The sequence below is a fragment of the Saccopteryx bilineata genome, chromosome 4, assembly GCF_036850765.1.
Source record: "Saccopteryx bilineata isolate mSacBil1 chromosome 4, mSacBil1_pri_phased_curated, whole genome shotgun sequence".
In the NCBI taxonomy this organism is placed as follows: Eukaryota; Metazoa; Chordata; class Mammalia; order Chiroptera; family Emballonuridae; genus Saccopteryx; species Saccopteryx bilineata.
This window is the reverse complement of record NC_089493.1, coordinates 103,436,631-103,456,751: the sequence shown is the minus strand read 5'-3', so window position 1 is coordinate 103,456,751 and position 20,121 is coordinate 103,436,631. Positions and strand designations below refer to the sequence as shown.

General features: G+C 40.4%; 1 protein-coding gene and 1 long non-coding RNA gene across 3 annotated transcripts in view; one reads left to right on the top strand and one right to left on the bottom strand.

Annotated features, from left to right (window-relative positions):
* Window positions 1–20,121, top strand: part of HEATR5A (HEAT repeat containing 5A) — a 134,084-nt gene that overhangs the window by 97,183 nt on the left and 16,780 nt on the right. For both annotated transcript variants that reach the window (XM_066277674.1, XM_066277673.1), the window contains 7 exons: window positions 1,913–1,981; window positions 3,787–3,966; window positions 7,456–7,678; window positions 11,269–11,517; window positions 16,493–16,620; window positions 18,454–18,601; window positions 19,676–19,948. In XM_066277674.1, coding sequence (XP_066133771.1) covers window positions 1,913–1,981; window positions 3,787–3,966; window positions 7,456–7,678; window positions 11,269–11,517; window positions 16,493–16,620; window positions 18,454–18,601; window positions 19,676–19,948 — 1,270 coding nt within the window. The remainder of the gene's footprint in view (window positions 1–1,912; window positions 1,982–3,786; window positions 3,967–7,455; window positions 7,679–11,268; window positions 11,518–16,492; window positions 16,621–18,453; window positions 18,602–19,675; window positions 19,949–20,121) is intronic.
* LOC136336196 (uncharacterized) overlaps window positions 15,169–20,121 on the bottom strand; it is a 35,659-nt gene continuing 30,706 nt past the window's right edge. Inside the window, exons 2-3 of the long non-coding RNA XR_010731392.1 lie at window positions 19,058–19,185; window positions 15,169–15,365 (exon numbers count right to left, since the gene is read on the bottom strand). This is a non-coding gene — a long non-coding RNA (uncharacterized lncRNA). The remainder of the gene's footprint in view (window positions 15,366–19,057; window positions 19,186–20,121) is intronic.

The window sequence follows — 20,121 nt, the reverse complement described above, 5'->3', positions numbered from 1 at the left end:
GTCACTGGCTGGAGCAAGGGGTTACTCGGTCTGCTGAAGGCCCACGGTCAAGCACATATGAGAAAGCAATCAATGAACAACTAAGGTGCCTCAATGCGCAACGAAAAACTAATGATTGATGCTTCTCATCTCTCTGTTTCTGTCTGTCTGTCCCTGTCTATCCCTCTCTCTGACTCTGTCTCTGTAAAAAAAAAAAAGTCTGAAATAATTGGCGTGTCACCTTTTTATACGTAAATGAGTATATAGCTCTGCTTATGTATCACCATTATAATCAGTATATAGAAAATATGTATGTTTGAAGAAGAAATCTTCAAGTAAAAGCATAGTAGTACACAAAATAGGTCTTTTATAACATTGAAGGTCAATTTTCATTATTAAAACCTTCATGGTAATTTTGGGAAATAAAGAAATTTGGGCCCTGGCTGATTGGCTCAGTAGATAGAGCATCAGCCTGGCATGCAAAAGTCCGGGGTTCGATCCCCAGGCAGGGCACACAGGAGAAGCGGCCATCTGCTTCCCGCCCCCTGATTATCCCCCTTCTCTCTCTCTTCCTCCCCTGAGGCTCAGTTGATCTGAGCATCGGCCTCAGACGGGGGTTGCCAAGTGGATCCCCATCAGAGTGCATGCCTCACTATTTCCCCTTTTCTCACTTTAGAAAAAAGAACTTTGGTAATGAAATTTTTTATAAAATGCGGAAATAAGCTTGAGATAACACTAAATCATCACTAAACATTCTGTTTAGGCTACATTGCAAGTTCTATTTACAAATCATTGTTCCTAGAATAGATGTAACCGCCTTTTTGTGTGTGTGGACTTAGAAAGGAGTTCAGGTTTCTAGTACTAGTTTTGTGATCTTTTTAACTCGTGTTTCGTGCATTGAGCCATTTGGAAGAGCCAGGAAGGTAACAGAATTATCGCATGTTATATCACACACGTCACATGTAATCCTGCAGCAGCATCCCAGAATGCCTCTCATTAGGATTCAGAGGCAGCTTTGAACAGCTGGTGGTTAGGGAGACCAGAGCAGTTCACCAGTTAGTTAGCAGTCTCCATCACATATTTCAACAGGTAATGCCAGTGTATGCTTAGGGACAAAGCAAAGGAAGGGAGTGGCATTACACAGAACTATCATATTAGAATAAAACATTGTAATTCTGTTATATTTTTAGTCCTCTTGAAATTGCAAATGATAGAAATAAATTACAACTCACTTAGTAGAAGAGGAAAATTGTTTTCAGAAATCTTAGTTGACTGCTTGGTTCTACACTGGCTTTATTCTCAAACTTGCTCTCTCCAAGTGGTATCATGATGGTTCTCTTAGCACCCAAATCTTATAGAGTTGGTGCTTCTTTCCCAGGCTCCTAGCAGAAGTCTGAGGGGAGCTTTCCTTATTCCACCCTGGGTCTCTGGAGCCAGGCCGTGCTGTCAGCTCCATAGCAACAGCATGGGCTAAGATTTGAGGAGAGAGAAGGTTCCTGAAAGGAAAATTTAGATGCTGTTAGATAAAAACAGAACAATATGCTAGGCGGGCAAAACAAAAGGTATCCCTAATACCTATTATAAATAGTTTTAATAACACTAAAAAGATAAGGAGCCTGACCTGTGGATAAAGCATCAAACTGCAACGCTGAGGTTCGCCAGCTTGAAACCCTAGGCTTTGCCTGGTCAAGACACATATGGAAATTGGTGCTTCCTGCTCCTACCCCCCTCTCTCTCTCTCTCTCTCTCTCTCTCTCTCTCTCCCCCCCCTCCTTTCTCCCTCCCTCCCTCTCTCTCTTCTCTAAAATGAATAAAGTCTTTAAAAATATTTTTTTTAATAAATAAAAGACTAAAAAGAGAGAGAGAGAGAGAAGGAGAGGAGCTTGTCTGTCCTCCTTGTTGATCTTTGTATGTCATATAATGTCTTTGCCAGGTAGGAGCAGCACTTAGACCAGCCTTCACTTCAGAGACACCACCTGATGTCACTGCCAAAGCATGTCAGGTAAATGCCTAAAAAGATAAAGTTTAAGAACCAAAACTCTCTCTTTAGAAGTAATTCTGCAGTTATTATAGTTTTCTAACAATTAATCATAGCTGCTCCTTTTTTGTTACTTTTTCAATTTAGAGAACTTCCTCTTTTATGTAACTCCATGATAATTCAGTATATGGATAAGTTATAATTTAATCAGTGACAGATAAATGGGTTTTTTCATTGTTTGCTATTTTAAATACTGCCACAGTGAATGACCTTCTTTTTTTTTTTTTTTTTTTTTTTTCTGAAGCTGGAAACGGGGAGAGACAGTCAGACAGACTCCCGCATGCGCCCGACCGGGATCCACCCTGCATGCCCGCCCACCAGGGGCGACGCTCTGCCCACCAGGGGGCGATGCTCTGCCCCTCCGGGGCATCACTCTGCTGTGACCAGAGCCACTCTAGCGCCTGAGGCAGAGGCCAAGGAGCCATCCCCAGCGCCCGGGCCATCTTTGCTCCAATGGAGCCTTGGCTGCGGGAGGGGAAGAGAGAGACAGAGAGGAAGGAGGGGGGGTGGAGAAGCAAATGGGCGCTTCTCCTATGTGCCCTGGCCGGGAATTGAACCCGGGTCCCCCGCACGCCAGGCCGACGCTGTACCACTGAGCCAACCGGCCAGGGCGTGAATGACCTTAATAGGTCATTTCACTGGGTACAAGCACATCTGTAAAATAAATTCTCCAAAATTGAATTACTGAGTTAAAGATTATAAAGGTTTACCAATTTTATCTCCCACCAGTAATGTATGCAAGTACTTGTTCCCCCATAGTCTGAGCAATACTGCAATTTTTCAAACTTGTAAAATTTTGCTTATATGATGAAGTAAAAAAGGTATCTCACAATAGTTTAGAATTGTATTTCAAGTGAGATTGGGTGGGTTTATATATATCTCAAAGAATTCTAAACTTGCTTTTCTTGGAGTGGTTGTCAAACACTCAATATGCAGCCTTAATGACCTAAAATAATGAAAAAGCAGAACTGGCTTGAATTGAATTAATTATAAATATAATAAAAATGCTAATTTTAGTCAGGTCTTTCAACTTTCTTTTATTCAGTTGTATTTAGGAAATGTTTTGAGTGCCTTCAATATTCAGAGAACTGTGTTAAATGTAATGAGTTGCTAATTTATTAATCACTTTATTATGTGGGTTCTTGCTGTAAGCCATATGAAATTTTGTGAAATGAGACAGGAAGTGGATAGATTGAAAAGGAAAAGCAAATTTTCTCTAGAAAAAGAGAAATATATAAACATTTCTGATAACTGAGTAAACATTTTTCATAGGAAAATTATTAATGACATTTTGTATTAGAAATTTAAAAATAGAAATGTTTAATATTGTTTCCTTAAGAATCAAAATCTTCTTTGGGGTTTTAATGTTAGGTTCTTTATCTTTTATGAAAGTTATATTAATTAATCACAGTCTCAGATTTTAAAATGTAAAAAGATGAAATAATCAAGATTGGAGTTTTAATTCAAATGTTAACCCAAGCATTTATGAAAGTGGTGTCTTCTGTAGCTTTATTTTTCTCTAGAAATAACATCTGAAGCTCTTTGATTTTATGTGCTGATCAGTATTGGTTTTCTTGCTTCAACCTTAGACTGTATTTCCTTCTGAAATGCTCGCCTTTGAGTGTCATTATCAGCAGCATTTCCTTGGGTCTCTTAATAGCAAGGTGATTTCTGTGACTTGATTCCTAAGCTGTGGATGAACTTTGCTGAACTCACAAGGGAAATATTTATAATTTTCAAATGCAGCTTCTTACTTTCTTAAAAACCAGGTTTGCAGTGCCTGGATAGCAAGTGGAGTTGTAAGTGACCTTAATGATCTCCGAAGAGTTCATCACTTGCTTGTTTCATCATTAACAAAAATACAGGCTGGAAAAGAAGCTCTAAGTCACTTATATAATGAAAGTGCTTCTACCATGGAGATCTTAGCTGTGCTCAAAGCCTGGGCAGAGGTTAGTACTGAAATTTGTAATGGAAATTTGAAATAAAATACCTTAGGCTATAAACCGAAATTAACTTTTTAAAACACAAGTAAGTCCTTTTTTAAGGTTAACAAAAGGCTTTCAACATGTGATTTATATGTTAACTCATGTTTTGGCCAAGTAGTCAAGTGTTTTTTATATTGTCTGTAATCTGCTGCTTTCAGTAGGGGTAGTAGTGAGCCAGAGAGACTTTATAATAGCTAATGAAAATCAACTTTTATTGAAATCTGAACTACTAGAAATGTGGGTTTCCTTGTATGTTTTATTAACTATATAACGTAATTTAATTTTGTATGTTGTTTTATAGAATGACTTTCTATATTAAATAATAAATCATTTTCTTTTCTAAGGTTAAAGAAATATAAAAATGTTTAACTTCATTAGTTACTTTTCTTATCAGGGAGTAAGTTTTTTTTTTTTAATTCATTTATTGACTTTAGAGAGGGAGAAGGGGGAGAGAGTAGCATTGATTTGTTGTTCCACTTATTTATGCATTAATTTTTTGCTTGTTTCGTTTCGGTTTTTTTTAGTGAGAGGAGAGGAGACAGAGAGACAGACTCCCGCATGTGCCTTGACCAGGATCCACCAAGCAAACCCACTAGGGGTGATGCTCTGCCCATCTGGGGCGTTGGCTCTGTTGTAACCGGAGCTATTTTTTAGCACCTGAGTCGTAGGCATGGAGCTATCCTCAGCACCCAAGGCCAACTTGCTTTAGCCAGTCGAGCCATGGTTGCAGGAGGGGAAATGATAGAGAGAGAGAGAGAGAGAGAGAAAGGGAAGGTGTAAAGAAGCAGATGGTTGCTTCTCCTGCATGCCTTGACTGGGAATCAAATCCGCATGCTGGGCCAACACTCTACCACTGAGCCAACCAGCTAGGGCCACATTCATTTGTTGTTGTTTTTTTTATATACAGGGACAGAGATAGAATCAGAGAGAGGGATAGATAGGGACAGACAGATAGGAAGGGAGAGAGATGAGAAGCATCAATCATCAGTTTTTAGTTGTGACACCTTAGTTGTTCACTGATTGCTTTCTCATATGTGCCTCAACCACGGGCCTTCAGCAGACCGAGTTGCTCGAGCCAGCGACCTGGGTCCAAGCTGGTGAGCTTTGCTCAAACCAGATGAGCCCGCGCTCAAGCTGGTGACCTCGGGTCTCGAACTTGGGTCCTCCTCATCCTAGGCCAACGCTCTATCCATTGCGCCACCGCCTGGTCAGGCTCATTTGTTAATTCTTGTCTGTACCCTGACTGGTAATTTACCTGCAACCTTGGCATTTCAGGACGATGCTCTAACCAACTAAGCTCTCCAGCCAAGGCCTTTTTCTTTTTAATTTACTGAGGAAATGTTCTCATAGATGTGAAAGTTGATATAATAGTATAATGAACCCAGTTATACCCATCATCCAGCTTTAGCAATTACGAAACTTGGCCAATCTGGGTTCAAATGCTGTTTTAATGAATGTGTGTAGTCTCAGTCACAACTGAGAGAACTAATTAATATATAAGAGCCTGACCAGGCAGTAGCGCAGTGGATAGAGCAGAGAACCCAGGTTCGAACCCGAGATTGCTGGCTTGAGCGCGGGCTCATCTGGTTTGAGCACAGTTCACCAGCTTGAGCCCATAGTCACTGGCTTGAGCAAGGAGTCACTGTGTCTGCTGTAGGCCCCCAGTCAAAGCACATATGAGAAAGCAATCAATGAACAACTAAGGTGTCGCAGCAAAAAATTGATGCTTCTCATCTCTCTCCCTTCCTATCTGTCTGTACCTCCCTCTGTTACTGTCTCTTACACACACACATTTTGTGTGTGTCAATACACATACATATATATGAAAAGGTTTCCTCCAGTACAGCTTAATAAAACCTGAAGATTATAGAATTTGGTTTTTTACCACTATTTAGGGTTGACAAATCTTAGGAAGTAGTTCTACCTAGATTTAATAAGCTGGATCTATCTTTAACAGTCAATTCTTTATGCTTTGACAATATTTTTAAAATATGCTTATATAGTATTTTTTATAATTTGAATTTCTATGTTCTTGCATAAGCCCATTACCTCCTCCTGATCTCTCCTCAGTAAACATAATGACTCACCAGCAGATTCTGTATAAAGAAGGTTCATAATCTGGTATTAGAAATCCTTGGTACCAGATAATATTTGGGATTCCGAATTTGGGGATTTTCAAAAAGTAATGCATTGTATACTCCCATGTTTTCAGGAAGTCTGGGCAGTACTGTGGAATCTATACTTAGACACATTAATATATCTATAATAAAATGTTTGTGTGTTTTTTTTAATTTATTTTTTTTAGAGAGAGGGATAGACAGGGACAGACAGACAGGAACGGAGAGAGATGAGAAGCATCAATCATTAGTTTTTCATTGCGCATTGCAACACCTTAGTTGTTCATTGATTGCTTTCTCATACGTGCCTTGACCGCGGGCCTTCAGCAGACCAAGTAACGGTTACTCAGTAACCCCTTGCTGGAGCCAGCGACCTTGGGTTCAAGCTGGTGGGGTCTGGAACCTGGGTCCTCTGCATCCCAGTATGACGCTCTATCCACTGCACCACTGCCTGGTCAGGCTATAATAAAATGTTTGGATATTGACACTTTGTTGGTTGAATAGCCTCATGGAAATTCAGTATTGCCACCAGCTTAGTTTTCCAGAAACATTTTTTCAGAGCTTATTGGATTTCAGAGCTGTAGATGAAGGGGCAGTACAGGCACATTATGTACTATGTTGAATGCTTTCACATCCTATAGTTCTATAAAAAGGCCATGTTAAAGCTATGTACATAAACTTTTTGTAGTGATTTAGTGGTCATTTTTTAAATTGATTTTTAGAGAGAGAGAAAGAAAGTAAGGATGGGGTATGGAGAAGCAGGAAGCATTAACCCATAGTTGCTTCTCACATGAGCCTAGAACAGGCAAGCCCTAGGATTTCAAACTGGTGACCTCACTCAGCATTCCAGGTCACTTTATCCACTGCACCACCACAGGTCAGGCCTAGTGGCAACTTTGAAAGAAAATACTTTTAGTATTTCAGCCTGCTGTAGTTCAGAGATGGCCACCTGAAATCGTATGTTGAGATAGATTTTTAAGACCATAACAGGGCTGGGTGAGAAAGTGCTGAGATCATTTAGTTATGGTTATAAATTGTAGAGTGGTAGCATATTTACCAAGTATTGTTATCCACGTATACCTTTTAGTATCACAATGCATTTCAGGTCTGGTAAACTCAAAGGGAAGCTCACCTCCTCAGCAAGATAAAAATATTATAGCACTTTTTCAATGGGCACAAGATCTTCCTATTTACAAATTAACTTTTCTTGTATGTGCTCTGATAGGGAATGAACCTACAACCTTGGTGTATCAGTATAATGTTCTAATTGATCTACCTGGCTAGGTAAATGTCCCAAGGACAAGTTACAGTAAATTTACAAATTAACTTTTAACAGGTCTACATAATCGCTGTAGAAAGACATAAAAACCACAAACAACCTTTGAAGACTATCACCTGTTCAGGAGAGAGTGTTAGAAATGGGTCACACTCATCAGATGGACTGCTTGACTTAGTCCACACTGACCTGGGCACACTAAGTAGGCTCTGGCTTGCTGCTCTTCAGGATTTTGCTCTCTTAAGTTTGCCATCAGAATTTGCCTCCCAACTTCCTATCGAAGGTAAGGGTGTGAAATACTTACATAACTCCTACGTGACATGTCCTTTATTTAGGTAGTAATGTTTGTCTGAAATATTGTTCCTAGTATAATTTTCACTCATAGAATAGGTATGTGAGTCGCTTCAGATTAGACACACTGAAGTTGATTGACTAGATCATGAGGCATGCACATCGTAACTCCTAAGATGCTGCCAAATGGTTCTCCAAAGTAGTTTTCTCAATTTGTATGTTACATGAAACAACATGTTTCTGTTTTGCTACATGCCCCCACCATTATATGTTATTATACTTAGTTGTTGTTTTTTGTTTGTTTGTTTTTTTGCATTTTTCTGAAGCTGGAAACAGGGAGAGACAGTCAGACAGACTCCCGCATGTGCCCGACCGGGATCCACCCGGCACGCCCACCAGGGGCCACGCTCTGTCCACCAGGGGGCGATGCTCTGCCCATCCTGGGTGTCACCATCTTGCGACCAGAACCACTCTAGCGCCTGAGGCAGAGGCCAAGGAGCCATCCCCAGCGCCCGGGCCATCTTTGCTCCAATGGAGCTTTGGCTGCGGGAGGGGAAGAGAGAGACAGAGAGGAAGGCGCGGCGGAGGGGTGGAGAAGCAAATGGGCGCCTCTCCTGTGTGCCCTGGCCGGGAATCGAACCCGGGTCCTCCGCACGCTAGGCCGACGCTCTACCGCTGAGCCAACCGGCCAGGGCTATACTTAGTTTTTACCAGTCTGATGGGTATGAAGTACATAGTATTTATATTTAATAGTTTTAAAAAATTTATTATTTTCTTGATTGAGAATCTTCTTCCATGGGTTTATGGGCCAAATTTCTTCTTCCATAAATCATATATTCACAATCTTTGCCTATTTTCTACTTGGTATTTATTATTTTCTTAATTAATCCTTTATATGTTCTGACTTTTTGTTATTTTTTTGTAGATTTTTATTTTTAGATTTTATTTATTGGTTTTTACAGAGAGAGAGGAGGGCCAGGGTAGAATGAGAAGTATCAGCTTAGTTGCTTCACTTTAGTTGTTCATTGGTTGCTTGTTGTATGTGCCTTGACCAGATAAGCCCAGGATTTCAAACCAGGAACCTCAGAATTCCAGGTCAATGCTTTGTCCACTGCACCACCACAGAACAACCTATATTTTATATGTTTTTAATATTATTCTTTTGTGGTTTGAGGTCTTGCAGATATCTTCTCCTGGTCTTCAGCTTATTTCTTTTACCTTCTTAAAATTAATGTAATCAGCTATTTATGGTTTGTGTGTTTGTATAGTGCCTCATACATTTTTTTTTTCTTAACTTAAGATCATGAAAACCAATGTGTTTTTTTACTTTATCTTTTTTTTAAAAGATTTTGTTGATTTTACAAAGGAGTGGGGTGAGAAGTATCAACTCGTAGTTGCTTCACTTTAGTTGTTCATTGCTTGCTTGTGGTATGTGCCTTGACCAGGCAAGCCCAGGGTTTCAAACCAGCGAGCTCAGCAGCATTCAGGTCAACACTCTGTCCACTGCATTACCATAGACCAGCAAAGAGCTATAAGCTTTTTAATACTGCTCTCTGCATTATGGACTGCAGTCCAACTAGAACTTAGTTTGAGTGTGTGGGATGGGTATAGGTCTCTGATTTTATAGTTATTAATGTTATATTTTGTCAATTGGATATTTGGTAGCCACACTTAATGTTGTTACAAAATGGCATTTTTTACTCCATGACATGAATTATAGTGTCAGCCTATCAAGTTCTATTAGAATTTGAATTGGAATTATATACAGGAATATAATATAGGGTGTTTATTTTACTTTTCAATAGCATAAATATAGAAACTGATGTATTGCTATAATTTATCAGCAAAAGTTAATGACAGACATAAATCAACATAATGTTAGGTGAAAAAAGACAAGTTTAAAAAGGATATATATAATATAACATCTTTTAAGTAAATTGAAATACAAGATAATAGCATAATATTGATGAATACAGATACCTGTTGTGAAAAGTGTAAAACCATATTTGGGAGTGATACAGACTGACTTGAGGAAAAGGGGTTACAGAAGGAAGAGTAAAAATTAGTGGTGTAACAAAGTATTAGGTTGGGTTTTATATGTTTGTTTTGTTTGGGGGGGGTATTTTTTTAGAGAAAAAAAAATCAATTTGTTACTCCACTTATTTGTGCATTTATTTGTTGATTTTTGTATGTGCCCTGACTGGAGAGAAAAATCACAACCTTGACATATCAGGATGACATTCTAACCTGCTGAGCAACCTGGCTAGGACTGGGTTATTTTAATATGTATATAAAAAGTAAGAGGTTTAAGAAAGGCAAAATGTCACATTAATCTTGGAGGTAGGTAAATAAATGGGTATCAGTATTTGTTTAATCACATACAGACATCACATACTTGTTTTAATATATATATATATATATATATTTTTTTTTTTTTTTTTTTTTTTTTGCATTTTTCTGAAGCTGGAAACAGGGAGAGACAGTCAGACAGACTCCCGCATGCGCCCAACCGGGATCCACCTGGCACGCCCACCAGGGGCGATGCTCTGCCCACCAGGGGGCGATGCTCTGCCCATCCTGGGCGTCGCCATGTTGCGACCAGAGCCACTCTAGCGCCTGAGGCAGAGGCCACAGAGCCATCCCCAGCGCCCGGGCCATCTTTGCTCCAATGGAGCCTTGGCTGCGGGAGGGGAAGAGAGAGACAGAGAGGAAGGCGCTGCGGAGGGGTGGAGAAGCAAATGGGTGCTTCTCCTGTGTGCCCTGGCTGGGAATCGAACCCGGGTCCTCCGCGCGCTAGGCCGACGCTCTACCGCTGAGCCAACCAGCCAGGGCCTTAAAATATTTTTAGGATAAAAATTTAAGCCTGACCACATGATGGCACAGTGGATAGAGTGTTGACCTGGGACACTGAGGACACAGGTTCAAAACCTCAGGGTCTTTGGTTTGAGCATGGGATCAAAGACGTGACCCCATGGGCACCGGTATGAGCCCAAAGGTTGCTGGCTTGAGCCCAAGGCCACTGGCTTGAGCAGGGGGTCACTGACTCAGCTGGAGCACCCCAGTCAAGGGACGTATGAGAAAGTAATCAATGAAGAACTAAAAGTGCTGTAACTGAGTTGATGCTTATCTCCTTTCCTGTCTGTCTGTCCCTGTCTCTTACTCTCTCTCTGTCTCCTTCCTCCACTAAAAAATAAAATAAAATAAAAATTTAAGAATAAGCTTGGAAGTTTTTAAGAAGGTGGTAAGTTATATCAACCTATGACTTAACAATTGTACTTAAAATAGAAATAAAAATATAACATAGCAGCATGGGAGAATCTCCAGAAAACACTGTTAAGCAAACAAATGCATACTGTATATTTGTCCATTGATATAAAGTCAAGAACAGACAAAGTCAATTATTTATGTTGATAAAAGTCAGAGAATAGTTGCCTTGGGCTGTTGGGAACTGACTAGAAAGGATCCTAAAGGAAGTTTTGGGATGATGGGAATGGTGTATGTCTAGGAACAGAAAAGAGAAAATGTGGTGTAAGCTAACTTCTTTTATTCCTCTTGAAACTGTTTGCTTCCCCTTTTTCGTAGGTGGTGCTTTCTACACAGCAGAGACCAGTGAAAATGCAAAATTGCATTATTTCAAGTCGTGGGCGCTTATCCTCCACGCTACAGCACTGTGGCTTACAAGCACAGGCTTTGTTGTTGCTGACCCAGATGAAGGAGTATCTAATCTCTCAAGGCCTGTAACACCAACTTCGATGTGTCAGGGTTCATCATCTGGGGCTACAGTAAAGTCCCCTGAGGATGTCTACACTGATAGGTTTCATCTTATTTTAGGTTAGTAAATAAGCCTTATAAACTTCCAACCCTACAGAGATTTGTTTGTTTGTTTTTGGGGGGGTTTGTTTGGTCTCATGCCTAATTTTTATTCTGGAAGGTAAAGCTCTTAAATTAGAGTATAGTTGACACACATTATACTAGTTTCAGATGTACAACATAATGAGATTTCACATTTATATACCTTAAAAAGGTCCACTGTCACCACGCAAAGTTACTGTGATTTTATTGCCTTCATTCCCTATGCACTAATTTACATGCCTGGGATTTATGTTAAAGCTACAAGTTTGTACTGCTTAATCCCCTTCACCCTTTTTTTTTCCCTTCACCTTTTGCCCATACCCCAACCACTCAACCCTCTAGAAACTATCAGTTATTCTGTATCTGTGAGTCTGTTTTGTTTGTTCATTTGTTTCTTTTTTTTTTTTAGATTCTACACATAAGTGAAATGATACAGTGTTTGTCTTTCTCTGACTTATTTCACTTAGCACAGTACTTTAGGTCTATCCATATTGTCACAAATGGCAAGATTTAGTTTTTTTTCATGGCTGAGTAATGTTCTGGTATGTGTGCATGCGTGCACATGGATGTGCACTGTCTCCATCTCTTGGCCATTGTAAATAATGAGGCAGTGAATATTGGGGTGCATGTATCTTTTTATATTAGTGTTTTGCTTTCTTTAGATAAATGCCCAGAAGTGGAATTGCTGGGTCCTTCTTTGTCTCTTGTTATATTATAGACTTTGTTGTAAAGTTTATATTGTCTAATACAAGTATTGCTATCCCAGCTTTTTATTTTATTTACCTTTTCATAAAATATATTTTCCATCCCTTTACTTTCAGTATATATGTGTCTTTCAATCTGGAGGATTATATAGGCAGCATATGGAATTTTTTTTAATCTATTCAGTCATCCTATATTTTTCCAGTGGAGCACTTAAGTATATATTTAAGTAATTATTAATAGGTGTGTACTTAATGTCTCCTTCAATTCTGTACTAGAACCCCGCTGGGTAAAGTATTCATAGTTGTAGGTTTTCTCTTTCATCGTGTTAAATATGTCATGGCACTCCCTTCTGGCCCTGCCAAATTTCTGTTGAAAAGTCAACTGATAGTCTCATGGGCATTCCCTTGTATGTAACTATTGATAGTTGTTTTTCTCTTGCTGCTTTTAAGATTCTCTCTTTAACTTTTAACAATTTAATTGTAATGTGTCTTGGTGTGGGTCTCTTTGGATTCATCTTCTTTGGAACTCTTAGTGCTTCCTGGACTTGGATGTATATTTCCTTCACCAGGTTAGGGAAGTTTTCAGCCATTGTTTCTTCAAATCAGTTTCCTGTCATTTGCTCTCTCCTCCTTGTGGGACCCCTATTATTTGAATATTAGTACATTTGATGTTGTCCCAAAGGGCCCTTACGTTATCCTTATTCTTTTTAATTCTTTTTTCTCTTTGGTCTTCCAACTGGGCATTTTCTACTACCCTGTCTTCCTGATTGCTGACTCATTCTTCTGCATCATCTGACTTGATGCTGATTTTCTCCAGTATATATATATATATATATATATATTTTTTTTTTTTTTTTTTTTTTTTTTTTGAAGCTGGAAACGGGGAGAGACAGTCAGACAGACTCCCGCATGCGCCCGACCAGGATCCACCCGGCACGCCCACCAGGGGCGACGCTCTGCCCACCAGGGGGCGATGCTCTGCCCCTCTGGGGCGTCGCTCTGTTGCGACCAGAGCCACTCTAGCACCTGGGGCAGAGGCCAAGGAGCCATCCCCAGCGCCCGGGCCATCTTTGCTCCAATGAAGCCTTGGCTGCGGGAGGGGAAGAGAGAGACAGAGAGGAAGGAGGGGGTAGGGTGGAGAAGCAAATGGGCGCTTCTCCTATGTGCCCTGGCCGGGAATTGAACCCGGGTCCCCCGCACACCAGGCCGACGCTCTACCACTGAGCCAACTGGCCAGGGCCTCCAGTATATTTTTCATTTCTGTTGTTAAATTTTTCAGTTCTGAGAGATCCTTTTTTTTATAATTTTTATCTCTTTGTTAAAGCTCTCATTGAGTTTATCCATTTGTCCGCAGAGTCCAATGAGCATCTTTATGACTATTACTTTGAACTCTTCATCAAGTAGACAGCTTACCTGTTTCATTTAGTTCTTTTCCTGAAGTTTTGTTTGGAACATACTATTTTCTCTTGTTTTATCTGTTTGTTTCTAGTTATTAGGTAGGTAGGCTAAACCTCCTGGTCTTGAAAAAGTGGCCTTACTTCATAGATGTTATGTGGGGCCCACTGGTAAAATACACCTTGTCACCAGAGCCAGGTGCTCCAAAAGTGTTCCTTGTGTGGACTAGTGTGGTTTCTTGTTGTGTCTGGGCCATAACTTCTGTTCACACACTGACAGGTGAAGCTGGTCCCTGACCTGCTGGCTGTGAGGCCTGGACACAGCCATTGTGGGCTCACTGGTGTGCAGGGCAAGCTTTTGGTGTGACTGGCCAAGAGGCTCAGCCCACTGTTGCAGACACACTGGTGTGTGCTGCTGCTAAGGCCACCCACTGGGTGTGGCAAAATAAGTCACGTTGGAGGGGTGCTAGCCTGGGTGAGTCCTCAGGCAAATGCCAGGGTAGAGTGAAAAGTGTTAACAAGGTTAATAGAGTGTTTCATATATGGTGCTTACCAGTGTCAGACCAGCTAGGTTATGGAAAGTGGGGGGGGGGAATGTTACATGCCAGCACCTCTCAGCAGAAAGTTCCAAAGGATCTCAGTCCCTCCAGCACACACCCTAAAATTAGTCAAAATATCACCTTCATGTATGACTAGGTGCTTTTCAAGCTACTGCCTTTGTTCCAGAACTCAGAAAGAATACAACCTACAGCCCTTTGGCTCTTCCAGGCATAAGCCCCACTGGTTTTCTTTTCTTCTTTTTTTTTTTTTCAGAGAGAGAGAGAGTCAGAGGGATAGATAGGGACAGACAGGAACGGAGAGAGATGAGAAGCATCAATCATCAGTTTTTCGTTATGACACCTTAGTTGTTCATTGATTGCTTTCTCATATGTGCCTTGACCGTGGGCCTTCAGCAGACCGAGTAACCCCTTGCTCAAGCCAGCGACCTTGGGTCCAAGCTGGTGAGCTTTGCTCAAACCAGATGAGCCCACGCTCAAGCTGGCGACCTCGGGGTCTCGAACCTGGGTCCTCTGCATCCCAGTCCAATGTTCTATCCACTGCACCACCGCCTGGTCAGGCTCTTCCCTTTTTGGGGGGTAAAGATTTTATTTATTGATTTTAGAGAGGAGAGTGGGGAGAGAGAAAGAGAAAGGGGGAGCAGGAAGCATCATCTTAATTGCTTCTCATAAGTGCCTTGACCAGGCACAAGCCCGGGGTTTCAAACCAGAGACCTCATCATTCCAGGGTGACACTTTATCCACTGTACCACCACAGGTCAGGCAAACCCCACTGGATTTCAGAGCTGGATGTTTTGGGAGCTCCTCTTCTTGGTGCAGGTCTCCCGGGCTAGGGCTTGGACCCCTCACTCTTCAGGGACAACCTCCATGGATATGATATTCTTCCTATTTGTAGGTCACTACATGGGGTGTGGGTGGTAGGGTAGGTCCTGATTAGACTAGTCTCCACTCCTATCCATTTCAATCTGGGTTTTTTTCTATATCCTTAGTTGTAGAAAAAATCAGGTGTTCTCAGAGATAGCTGTTCCATATGTAGTTGTAGTTTTGGTGTCATTGAGAGGTGAGCTCAGGATCGTCATACTTCGCCATCTTGAACGTGAAGCCAGAAACCTTGCTCTGGAATGGCAGTTTAGCTTCTCTGTGAAATGTTCCTCATGGTTGGTGCATGGCCCCTGCAAGAAACATGTCTCAGGATCCAGAGTTTTTTTTTATTGTGCCTCACTGCTTATCAGCTCTTGGTGGCTATTACCTCATTCTGTATTGGCTGTTAGTGGTGGCCTTGATATAACTGAGTATACTTATGTACATTTTATAAAATTGCAAATTTCATTATGTTAAGTCTAGAATCCCCATTACAAAGTGGCTTCAGCATCAGTTTGAATTACAGAAATTACAAAAAGAAAAAAGAAATTGCAAGAGAAGCCTAGTTCTTTCCACAGAATTTTTAAGAGATCCATGTGATATCTATAATTGTGCTGAATTTCTCAGTAATGTGTGTGTGTGTATATATAAAATAGCAGTGTACTGAAGGGTCATTTGCCCCCCTTTCCCTATTCTCAAAAATTGCAAGGTTTAAGGAAAGCATACTCAGAGGTACAGAATTGAAAACAAATATTAAAGTCAACGATAAATGACTTTTTTTAAAAAAAACTATCTTTCAAAGGTACCGTTTCTAAAATAAATGGAATTAATGTTTTTCATGTTTTGCTTACCTCATACATTACCTATAAAGAAGTTACTGATTAAATGAAATGAGAGGGTGTTAAAGGTGAATGATTAAATTAAACATTTTGGTTCATTCACCTTCCCAGGCCAGAAAAGACCAGATTTCCTTTATCATTGAGTATATTAAAATTTAGTTTCCATTTGCCTTGAGATGAGAGCTTTTTAAAAATAGACTTTTATAGAATGAAGGATAGCAGAGTTACTAGGAACATGTATAAACTGCAGTGCCTGATACATGGTAATTACTCAGTAAATTTTAGAATAAAGTTATGAAATTCTGCTTGATACATTCTCTGCGACAGTTTATTGGAATTTTTGCATCTTTTATCTGTTTCATAGCAACTTCACAATAGTGCATAGGCCTAGTTGAGATTATTCTTTATGTACTTGTAGATAAAAACAAAAGATTTGCCTTATCACTTTACATAGTTTAGAGTCCTACATTTATTGTAGTTTTCTGCATTACCTTTTTGCTAAGCTATGTATACATTTTATCAAAATGGAAAACAAATTATTTAACTTCATAAACTAAGAATCTTAAAGAAGCCTCCCTCTCTTTTTCTGCTTTCTACAGGAATCAGTGTGGAATTTCTGTGTTCCTTGCGCTCAGATGCAACCATGGAAAGCATTACTGCCTGTTTACATGCATTACAGGCCCTTCTGGATGTTCCTTGGCCCAGATCTAAAATTGGCAGTGATCAGGTGATTGTCTTTTTTTGTTAGGCTTCTGTAGGGACAGGAACAGAAACATGTTCAGGTTACTACAGCAAACAGCATCAACACAGAGAAGTAAAAAGAAAACTAAACAGCTGCACAGCTAGGCCTCAGAACTAGAATGCCACAGCAGCTATGCTGAGCTAGGAAGAGTCATGCCTCTGACCACCACTGTCCCTGCTGCTTCTGTGCTGCTTTCTGCTGCCACCAGCTAACCTCTCCACCACAGCTCTGTAATCAGACTTTCTGTGATGATGGAAAGGTTCTCAGTTGCTTGTGCAGAATAGCAGCCACTAGTTACAGGTGGTGCTCCTTCTTTGTCTCTTTCTGCTTCAGTGCACCCTGTCGTCATACACATCTGTCTCTTCATTCCATTTCCGTAAGGGAATCCATGTGATTCATGTAGTTATTGTCTTTTACAAAGTATTCCTGTTGGTTGAGCCTCCCTCCAGGTCTTTTTGAGAGACACTGACTAGCCTATAGCTAGAATCAGTCACTAATGTCTGACTCAGTTGTCACCCTAGTAAAAGGATCACTGTACAAAGTATGACTCCTCCTTTAGCTGCTTTCCCAAGAGCAGCTATGCACTGGGCAGGCAGCCTCAGCATCAGGTATTACCAGATGTAGAATTTTTATCAGTGACTCTTGGATGTTAAGAAACATGGAAGGTATGATTTCTACTCTATATACAAACTGTAAACTACCTTATTAACACTATCACTTATTAAGTGTAAAATATTAATCAAGTTCCTACCTGATTCAGATTGTACTTGATAAATTTTAAACTTTTTGTGCTTATTTATTCTGTATATTAAAACAGGTGTTATAGTGATAGGTTTACTTTGTTATTTTCAAAGATGAAAGCCACCAGAGTAACCAGTAGACGAGAAAGGGGGAAATGAAATATTATTTGTTCAGTGTATTTTTTTTTCATTTTTTTTATTTAGTGAGAGGAGGGGAGAAAGAGACAGACTCCCACATGCGCCCGACTGGGATCCACTCAGCAAGCCCACTAGGGGGCGATGCGCTGCCCATCTGGGGCTCTTGCTTCATTGCAAGTGGAGCCAGTTTTTACTGCCTGAGACAGAGGCCATGGAGCCATCCTCAGTGCCCAGGGCCAGCTCGCTCCAATGGAGCCATGCTTGCAGGAGGGGAGGAGGAGGAGGAGGAGAGAGGAGGAGAGAGAGAGAGAGAGAGAGAGAGAGCGAGAGAAGCAAGAATGGGAAGGGTGGAGAAGCAGATGGACGCTTCTCCTGTGTGTCCTGACCAGGAATCAAACCCAGGATATTCACTCGCCGGCCGATGCTCTACCACTGAGCCAACTAGCCAGGCCCAGTGTATTATATTCTTTAGAAGGTTATCCATTCTGTGCTTATTAACTTACCTACTTTGAATGTCATATTTCTCTATTATTCTTTGTTATTACTTAAAAAAAAAAACCTAATATAATGGGAATCTACATGGCAGTCCCTTGTATTCTTTTAGCCAAATTTCTCATCTTGTTTTGAAAGGTTGCTTTTCTGTTTTTCTAGGTTAGGAACTGAGTGAAAATGACTTTTTGTCACAGTGCTATCTCCCACAAGATTGAACAAAACCAGTCTGGAGCTAGTTTAAAGTAGAGAAGATGTTACGTAACTTTATCACACTAACACCTTTGCTTTCTGTGAGCAGTCTGTTATAGTTTCTTTTCTGGGATTTGTCATAGAATTTAGCGTTGGCTTGTTTTTTTTTTAAGAAAGTGTCATAGAATTTAGCATTGGTTGTTTTTTTTTTAAGAAAGTATTTCCAATACAATCTTCCCCTAAATGTTTTCCATGATAGGACTTGGGTATCGAGTTGTTGAATGTACTACATCGAGTAATTTTGACCCGAGAATCACCTTCCATTCAATTGGCTTCACTTGAAGTGGTAAAACAGATTATTTGTGCAGCTCAAGAACATGTGAAGGAGAAAAGACGAAGTGCAGAAGGTGAATGTTAAACCATAATGCCAAACTGATCACATAGCATCATGATTTTCTACAGTATTGTGTATGTGTCTGTATCTTTCCGGTCATCAATTATATGTAGCACAAATGAACCATCTCTAGGTATGGCTGTAAGTACTCCCATTCACCTTTACATGTTAGCTTGGATATTGCCAGTGACTAAACTATTCCTTGAAAAAAATGAAAATTTTAACAAAACCCTGGAAGCAAAAACATCCCTTACTCTAATTGAGTCCTTACTTACACTAGCTTTAAGAGTTTGCTAATGTGCATGGAGAGAACAGCTGACAGTTTTTAATGGCTTAGGTTTTGCAAAGTGATTAAATGGTTTATTTACAGGTCTGATTTGGTATTGGTGAGTTTATCATTCAAGGTTACATTTGACTACCTATAACAGAAAACCCAATATAACAGTGAATTTAAAACACAAAGACTTACTCTCTCATCTAAAGAAGTCTGGATGTAGCCGTGGCCAGGTAGCTCTGTTGGTTAGTGTGCCATCCCGACACACCACAGCTGTGGATTGCTCCCGGTCAGGACACGTACAGGAGTCAACCAGTGAGTGCCTAAAGTGGAAGTGGAACAACAAATTGATATTTTTCTCTCTCTTTTTTTTCTCCCTTCTCTCTCTAAATTAATAAATTAAAGAAATTTTTTTAAATTAATTTTGTAAGAAAAATCCAGAGGTAAGCAGTTCTGGGCTGGTGTGCAGCTTCACAGGGACGTCAAGGACCTCGGTTCCCCTCTTTCTGTCATAAGGTCACAAGGTCAGTGCCGGAGCTCTAGCTGTCAGGTTCACATTCTTAACATGAAGGAGTTCACCAGAAAATCTTTTAAGGCCCAGAGGGCTACCAAGGATTTCTTTTGATTCATTGCAATAAAAAGTCTTAATAAAGACAACAACTTCTACATTCCTGCTTTCTGTTTCAATCTTTAAGACTCAAGACTTTAGCCATTTGAATGGGTTTCCTATAACAGAAATGAACTAACTTGCCTTCGACCAGAAGCAAAGTAAATATGAAGCATTTATTCAACACTCTTCTTTCTGTCTTTTAGTTGATGATGGGGCTGCCGAAAAGGAAACTCTGCCAGAATTTGGAGAGGGAAAGGACACAGGAGGACTTGTGCCTGGGAAATCTTTGGTGTTTGCAACACTGGAATTGTGTGTGTGCATTCTAGTTAGACAGCTCCCAGAACTAAATCCTAAATTGACAGGTAGCCCAGGAGTAAAAGCTACAAAGCCACACACTCTGTCGGAAGATGGGAGTCAGCTGGTCTCAGCCGCAGTAGTTATCCTCTCTGAGCTTCCCGCAGTGTGCTCTCCTGAAGGTATGCTGGGGCGAGTGGTTGCTTACTTGACCGGGAAGGGGAGAAATGGTTCTGATAGATAAAGGTGATGGTTGCTAATCCTTTTCTCATTAAACCAAATCTGACCAAAAGATTTGGATAATGCTATTAATCTTCTAACATTAAGGTTACATTCTACTAATTTGTTTTACTAA